This window comes from Haliotis rufescens, unplaced genomic scaffold, assembly GCF_023055435.1.
Source record: "Haliotis rufescens isolate VD_foot unplaced genomic scaffold, xgHalRufe1.0.p SCAF_8, whole genome shotgun sequence".
Taxonomy (NCBI): Eukaryota; Metazoa; Mollusca; class Gastropoda; order Lepetellida; family Haliotidae; genus Haliotis; species Haliotis rufescens.
This window is the reverse complement of record NW_025964372.1, coordinates 46,102,775-46,111,814: the sequence shown is the minus strand read 5'-3', so window position 1 is coordinate 46,111,814 and position 9,040 is coordinate 46,102,775. Positions and strand designations below refer to the sequence as shown.

Below are 9,040 nucleotides of genomic sequence, written 5' to 3'. Positions count from 1 at the left end.
ACACCTAATAATAGTGTAGCGCTATGAGCATCCACTTGGTGAATGGAATCTGGCGCATTATAAATGCACTTATTATTATTATTATTATTTTTACCTTGATAACAAGTTTATTGTTAGATAATGGATGCCCAAAGATTCAGATGTCAGATTAGGGATGGTTTTGTTTTTGTTTGCTAAATACAACACAGTTCGTTAAATTGAGGTAGTACTCGTGAAGATCCGGGGTAGAATAGGTCTTCAGCAACCCATGCTTGCCGTAAATTGCGACTATGCTTGTCGTAAGAGGCGACTAACGGGATCGGTTGGGCTCGCTGACTTGGTTGATGCATGTCATCGTATCCTAATTGTGTGGATTGATGCTCATGATGTCAATCACTAGATTGTCTGGTCCAGACTTGATTATTTACAGACCGTCATCATATAGCTGGAATATTGCTGAGTGTGGCGTTAAACAACAAATATACAAAACAAAAACGAATTGAGGTAGTTGTATGTATACTGTTTTTTCCTTGCATCCATATGAGGATCACTGACAGGAGGGAGGAATTAGTTTAATTACGTTTCTTCAGCTCTTTCAGAGTTAATTTGAAGCCTGAGAGGTATTGTTGTCAATGTTCGTACATATTTAAACAATATACATTAATATTTAAAAAAACAGGAAATCCAATTGAAAGTTATGAATACCTAAGGAGGCAAAAAGAAACATTATCTATGAAGGTACTCGGGCTTACTAGTCAACCAAGAGGGTTGCTGAGACTGTCGCACGTGCCACGAATGAGTCGAAGGAAGATAGAAATAAGAGCGACAGACATTTGCGGACCTCTGTATTTGAACCAGTATGATGACGTCACGCTATTGTTGTTGCAGTTGACCAATGAGCGGGATTTCAGGCGCCATTCTGAACGTGCATTTTACAGTACAACTTCAGGTCATAATGCAAAATTATAGAAAAACTTGTATATCAATCATAACATGGTTTAAGTCGGAGATATTACTCGAATCTGTTGGTTCCAGAAGTAGGTTCAACAGATATACATGATTCCACTTGCCACTGCCACCTGTCACAGAACTCCAGGCTGCTAGGCACTTTGTTATCATGTGTGGAGTTGAACTCAACTGGCTATTATGAGGCATGAAAGCATATGATTTAGGCAGCACGTACAATTGTCATTATATTTTCCTGTTGTAGGGGGCACGGGTGGCCCAGTCGTCTAAGGCGTCGCGATTCGCTGTGCAGAGTTGCGTCCCTTGGGCACACCAGAATCCTATGATTGTGGGTTCGAATCTCAGTTCGCCCCGATTGTGTTTCTCGGTTTGTCAGCACCATACCCGTGCTTGTTGGTTTCACCGAAGTGGTCAACGTCAGAGACCTGCATCACCTCGGGCTTTCCTCCCACGTTATTCTGACACGCCGTGATATAACTGGAATACTGTTAAAAGCGGCGTTAACCCCAACTTCCTAGAGTTGAATAGATGTATTAAATGAACAGTGAGTATACAAAATGAAATCGGACATTTATACGAATGAAGGTTCCGCGAGGGTAATTGTACATGTAGTGACACCTGCATATACTGGCACTACAGAATCTCCGATGAGCAGACTTTTACAGGTGACTATTGACACAAACACATGCCTGATATACGACTCAAAGTTTGCTAAGGATCACCATTTTAAAAGGGAATACGTCAAATTGTGTGCATCTGCTGAAATAGCCAAAGGCAATATTGCGTGAAAACATGTCAAATGAACAATATTCCGTTGTAAAACAACGCCAACAAACAACATGTGGCCAATAATCAGTCACCCGTCAACATAAGAGTATCCTACCTGATGGACACACTTTGGCTGACACAAAACACATTTGCGACGTCACGTTGTGGTGACCCAGTTTCAGGCATCACTATGCATCTGCCGTCAAACGGGGGCATATGTCCATTCACTTGGTGCAAACCTTAGCAGCAAATGTTGCTGTGATCTCTGATAATGATGTGCAACAATGCTGTCACGATACATCCAAACACAGGTTTTCAAGTACCTCGTCCACATCATAATGGACTGCATGCCTCAGTCCGTTCATCATGAAAGTGTGTTCCGTATCATTGTGTACTTGAGTATCAATCTTTATCATCAATCCTCAGCAAACTTTGAGTAGAAAATATCTGCACTGGCGCTTGCGATATGCCACCGACTCTTCAGTGCACTGTGTCAAGAGACGGTGATAAGTTTACACAATCAGTATGTGATAACATGCACGCAATGACTAGCATGTACGCTGACACTGCCACGTAAAGAAATTCGACCAGATCTGGGGTCGTGTGGGTGAATACTTTGTTTATTTGTTCGTTTGTTTAACGCCACACTCGGCAATAGTCCAGTTATTTGACGGCGGTCTGTAAATAATCGAGTCTTGACTAGACAATTCGGTGACTACAAGCAGAAGTACCTTTCTTCCATTTCATCTGAGTGTAATGATTATCAACAGCGGTTAAAATAAAAAATTATTTCAAACCCTCTTCTGAAACATGTCTCCCAAACAAAGATCAATTTGTCCCATTTTGAAGCCATACTGATTGAAAGTCTGATTTTCACGACTATCAAAACCGGTTGTTCAGTCTTACTTCTGCATTGTTTGTTTGTTGTTTAAGGCCGTACTCATCAATATTCAAGTTATTTGACGGCAGTCTGTAAATAATTGAGTCTGGACCAAACAATCCAGGGATGGACATCATGAGCATCGATCTTCGCAATTGGGATACGATGACATACATCAACTAAGTAAGCGAGCCTGACCACCCGATCCCATTAGTCTCCGCTTACGACAAGCACAGGTTGTTAAAGACCTAGCCTAACCCGGATCTTCACGGGTCGGGTGAATACACGAGAGTTACTTTCCTCCCACAGACAGCTAACACGCCGTGATGCAACCGTGTGAGTGAGTGTGTTGGGTTTAACGCCGCTTTCAGCAATATTCCAGTTATATCACGACGTGACAGTTTAATGTGGGAGGAAATCCCGAAGTGATGCAGGTATCAGGTTTACCATATGGTGATAGGTGCCTAGGTGCCTAGGTGCCAAAACCTAGGAGCATTATTAAGGCTTCCACATAGTACGATCAATGTACATATAAAGTAATCCAACTAACACCAGTTGTTAAATACACCAAAATAATTACTAGCGTATAAATATTAGCAAATATCCTGATGCCCTTAAATATACCCCTGACATCTTATTCATCATCATGGGTGACAGAGATGCTAGAGGAAACAGGTGACCTCATAAAAGCACGTATCAAAGCGCATTGTTTTATTCATTGGGTGCGCGGATGCTATGCCCGATGTTTTAAAAGTACTGATCTAACTTCGAAATTTAACTGCATCCGCCATCTTTGTTTATTTGACACTGACTTTTGACATTGACTAATTACATTTCTTGGCGTGAATGATGTCCAAACGGCACGAAACTACTTAAAATGTAATCAAATGTTTAAAAATGCTACACACACACACACACACACACACACACACACACACACACACACACACCGAGAGTTTTCCTCTATTTTTTTTTTTTTTTTTTTGGGGGGGGGGGGGGGGGGGGGAACCTGCTCAGCCATGATAAATTATTGTTTAAACAAATAGTCTTGATTGGGGCAAAAATATACAACTCATAACAAAAATAAAATAACGGCAAATATCTACCGGTCTAGAAATAAAGTACATGTACCTTCGTTCTGCTACATGTGTTATATTACGGGTGACCAATACAGATAAGACAGTCACGTGTCCCAACACCTGTTCCACGGGGTCATAGTTACATTGATGTTTGTGAACACGATAGATTGTTTCTCATAACGATCTCATTCAGTTTAAGTGAGGACTCGGTGTTATCGGGTTACATGACATCGCATTGTGAACACATTCCAAGGCAGCTCATTGGCTGTCCAGGGTTATATTTTTTATCAACCCTCATTAAAAGACCAGGATGATTCAGATCACGTTGGGTCTCGAGCTGTGTGGCAGTCTCCTGATTAGCTGCTCGTAGGCGGACATGGACAGACATCCTTACCTGACCGTACGTAGTCTATTCTCATTCTTGTATTCTCGGTTTACGTTATAGTCCGTCAACCATCATTTTGGCACACGGCATTAAATATTTCATTGATTTCATGTAATATTGTGACCTGATCTGACCCTGTAGTGTGTGTGTGTGTGTGTGTGCGTGCGTGCGTGTGTGCGTGCGTGCGTGCGTGCGTGCGTGTGTGTGTGGCGTGTATGTGTGTGTGTGCGTGTGCGTGTGCGTGTGTGTGTGTGTGTGTGTGTGCGTGCGTGCGTGCGTGTTAACACAGACAATTTAATGTATCAAAACAATGACACAATCTAGCTTGATAAAATAAATGTATTTAATTTAAAATGAATTTTGAAATATAATTTGATTTAAACTACCTTAGTATAGGAAAAGGGGCGGTCGGGTAGCCTAGTGGTTAAATCGTTCGCTCGTCACGCCGAAGACCCGGGTTCGAATCCCGACATGGGTACAATGTGTGAAGCCCATTTTCTGGTGTCCCCCGCCGTGATATTGCTGGAATATTGCTAAAAGCGGCGTAAAACCAAACTCACTCACTCACTCACTAGTATAGGAAAACTTAATATTCTAATAGAATTGTTTATTACAACATATTCCGAGTAGCTGAAAGTCAGGACATTAAATAAGATTATCCGTCATCGGGAAAACCGTGTTAGCGAAAGGTGGAAGGACATCTCTCAATACCAACTTGTCAAAACTGGCTCCCTTTTCTTCCTTCTTGGGGGCCCAGTCGTCTAAGGCGCCGCGATTCGCTGTGCAGAGTTGCGTCCCTTGGGCACGCCAGAAACCTATGATTGTGGGTTCGATTCCTGGTTCGCCCCGATTATGTTTCTAGGTTTGTCAGCACCATACCCGTGCTCGTGGGTTTCACCGAAGTGGTAAAAGTCTGAGACCTGCATCACTTCGGGCTTTCCTCACACATTAAGCTGACACGCCGCGATATAACTGGAATACTGTTAAAAGCGGCGTAAAACCCAACCCACTCACTCAGTCACTCCTTCTTGGGAATTGGGATGACCCAAACTTGTCAAAACTGGCTGGCTTTTCTTTCTTTTTGGGATTTGAGATGGCCCTTTTGGTTCGTTATCCGCGGCATTTTGACCGCTTAAGAGGGGAGATAATTCAGAATAAATTCCTTCGAGGCATGTTAGTTGTCTGCAATGTTATCTTTGTGACACAGCGACGAGATATCAAGGGTGTTTCTCTTTATGATTCACGTTTAAAAAACACAACACACGTTACGAATAACATCACGGTATCCTTTAACAACATATAGCCCCATGTTACACAATGATTCTCGTCTATACCGATACCGTTAGTGCAACCGTGGCGTGGGGTGGCCTCGGGTAATGCATGCTGCAAGAATGTTTAACAAACATTGTGTCACAGATGTGAGAGGTTAAATCGTCTAATGTTACCCCTCACTACAAGGTCTTGTCGACAGTCACAAAATTATATGATAACAATGAAGAAAATATTTTTATTCGGACATGAAATATTACCATCCTGGTTTTTTTATTCAGGTCATTGATGATTATTCGAGATAAAAAAAACTATCGTCACGTGATTGGGTGCTCCTTGTATTCTTACACATGTACACGACCTATGTTAAACTTCCCCTCTTTAAGTAATGTCTCTTCTTGTCACCCTCGCATTCTCTGTTTTAAGATGGTACTTGTTGTTACCGTGCCTGGTGCTACGGAATAAAACAAGGACTGGTCCGCTCGAAGCCAGTATACCGTTTCTGAGTTAAGATGCGGCAAAGTATAGCAGGGGGCTGGTACTATGAAATAGGCATAAGTCCGGACAAGTACAAGCAGATACTGACACACACGCATGCGCGTCGCCATATAAGTGCAATAATCTTGAACGCGACGTTAATCCCGATTTCACCTCACTTCATCACTCCTCACCTCACCTCACCCCACCTCGCATTCTCACGCATATAAACACGACATGCCTTGTAACCACCAACCTTTATGCTTTTTCAAGATGGAACCGTTCAAGATTAAAGTAGTAGAACCTCTACCAAAGGTCACACGAGAAGAGCGGGTCAAGCATCTCACAGCAGCTCGGTTTGAGCCTTTTTGTCTCCATTCTCGTCACGTAATCATAGATCTGTGTACGGATTCGGGAGCATGCGCAATGAGCCAAGACCAATGGGCAGCCATTATGGGAGCTGACGAAAGTTACAAAAATTCAACCAGTTTTGAACGGTTTAAAAAGTCTGTCCAAACAATCACGAAGTTCCAACACGTGATACCAGTCCATCAAGGCAGAGCGGCGGAAACGCTTCTCTTCCGTTTGGTCTTAAAGGCAGGTTCCGTGGTGGCTAGTAATGGCTTGTTCTTCACAACAGAACACAATATAACACGACAAGGAGGGAAATGCATCGAGATACCTTGCAAAGAGTCACGTGGAAACAAATTCGGCGGCAACATTGACTGTGAACAACTTAACAACATTCTAGATGACGTAACCGTTGTTGTCATCACGGTGACGAACAACGAACGCGCGGGACAGCCTGTTTCCATGGGCAACTTAAAGCGCCTGCAGCAGCTATGTGGTTCAAGAAGCATACCAGTGTTCATGGATGGATGTCGGTTTGCTGAGAATGCATTCTTCATAAAGGAAAGTGAGCCAGGGTTTGAGAATAAACCAATACAGGAAATCGTCGCTGAGATGTTTTCATGTGTTGATGGTTGTTACGTCTCGGCAAAGAAGGATGGATTGGCAAATACGGGAGGTTTCTTTGCAACACATGACAAGGAACTATTTGATAAATTCGCGTATGAGATGCTGTGGTCGGAAGGATCTCCCGAGTACGGAGGTCTCGCCGGAAGGGATCTTGACGCCATTGCTGTTGGACTGCAAGAGGTCATTGACGAGGACTACTTGCGGTACAGAGTAGCAATCTCGCGAGAGTTTGGTGAGATTTTGAAGAGGGCAAACGTTCCAATTATTGAACCTGTTGGTTGTGCTGTACATGTAGATGCTGAAAAGGCTTTAACTCACATCTCCCCCAACTGTTACCCAGCGAGAGCTCTCAACTGCGCTTTATACATCGAAGGGGGCGTTAAGGGTGTACAATACAGCTACAAACAAGGAACTACTTTGGCGGAAGGGTTGCAGAAACGCGAAGTGTTGAGGCTCTCACTTCCGCGAAGGGTTTACACGCTCTCTCACCTACTGTACGTTGGTGAAGTTTTCAAGCGGGTTTTACTGAAGGCTGGTGACATCTCTGGTCTTAAACGATTTTCTGAGAAAATTAACTACTCCGGGGCTCCAATGGTGCCAATACTAGGGTCCATTTTCGCTTCAGACACTGAGAGTGTAGGTGCAGAATTGGATAAAGAGGACTAGGTGTCAATGGGTACCAATGGGTACAACGTCTGCTGATTAAGGAAAAACATAACATTCTTTAAAAGGCAACGATCAGGGCCCCGTTGCACAAAGCGATCATAACGCTAAGACTTTCGTAAGCCTATGTTAAAGTATCGGAGTAACGATCACCTTAGCGCTAAGATAGCTTTGTGCAAGGGGGCCCAGGTCTTTATACGCTCGCTATGAGGTCATTATCGTATCGCCATGCAGTCGCTGTCCGGTTCACGAACTGTACATTTTGGGGGATCTAGTCGCGAACCGAGGCTGAAATGCAGAGAACCCTGGACTCTTAAGGTCTTCCCTTACTGTGTCTTACAAAATAACATATCCTAGTATTGTATTTACTCCAAGATTGTTTTTATGACATTTAAGAATAAAAAGGTATGGAGTAATGGTGTCTGATATGTCTAGATATCCGGTCAATAAATCGTAGTTTCGGCACGGCTGTCGTTAATCGTGTTGTCTTCTTTAAGTATAGCTCAACATCAGACAGGAACAAAACAAGCAAATCAATACGAACAGCAAGTGTGTGTGCACTGAGTGAATAAAATGTGCGAATGTCGTTAAACGACACAATGAGTTATATTCCAGCTACATCATGTTAAGTGAGGGTCAGACAATCCAGTGACTGAGAGTACGATCAGCGACACACGCGATACCGTTTCTCCTATACAATGAAGACCAATAGAGTGCTTGGAGCCTAAAGTATTCTGGGTATACACGTGCATGGCCATGTTCTTGTACACTGAACCAGAGACATTTCCAGCACTGAGTTGGTCACTGTCGCTCGTGCTTTTCCTGAGAGCCGAATGATGATCAAGTGGTCAAGCCTTAAGATTAGGTTGTCGTCATCGTATCCCGATGGCGGGGATCACGTTTGAGTTGTCACTAGTGTGCCTGGTCCATGCCGTCGTGATGTTCCACTCATTCACTCACGTGGATGAGGTTCCCGGTTTTGCTGTCCAAGATGTTGGCGTTGATGCGGTCATTCTCGCTGCAGTCATCTTTGTTAACACTGGTCTGTTTACAGAAGTATAAACATGTCCAAAACTGTAGTGAATCATTTTGTTTGTTGTTTAACGCCGCCCTCACCAATATTCCAGGTATATGACGGCGGGCTGTGTAAATAATCGAGTCTGGACCAGATAATCCAGTGATTGATATCATGAGCATCCATCCACTCAATTTGGATACGATGACATGCATCAATCAAATCAGCGGGCCTGATCACCCGATCCCGTTAGTCGCCTCTTACAACAAGCATAGTCGCTTTTTGTGCCAAGCATGGGTTGCTGAAGACCTATATGCAAAATATTATCTCTTCGGTTGCGGTTGAGAAGTATGGAGGTGGAGCTGCAATGGCTGTTTTAATCATATGTTTAAAATTTGATAATGATGTTGCACTTCTGTATTCAGGGGGTTACTCATTCCATAGTTTGATTGAAGAAGGTATAAATGATTGTTGGTATGTAGCTGTTCGTGCATGCGGCAAATTCATATTGTTCTTATTTCGTAACTCATACTAAAAGTTGATACTTTGGGTGGTAACGTGTCATGTAAATACGATGAACA

At 43.1% G+C, this 9,040-nt stretch overlaps 1 protein-coding gene across 1 annotated transcript; it reads left to right on the top strand.

Moving 5' to 3' along the window:
* Positions 1 to 3,831: 3,831 nt before the first annotated feature.
* On the top strand, positions 3,832 to 7,891 carry LOC124143613 (tryptophanase-like). The gene is made up of 2 exons (XM_046512638.2): positions 3,832 to 4,072; positions 6,077 to 7,891. The coding sequence occupies exons 1-2, from the start codon at positions 4,049 to 4,051 to the stop codon at positions 7,445 to 7,447; spliced, it is 1,395 nt and encodes a 464-aa protein (XP_046368594.2). The 5' UTR covers positions 3,832 to 4,048; the 3' UTR covers positions 7,448 to 7,891.
* Positions 7,892 to 9,040: the final 1,149 nt, after the last annotated feature.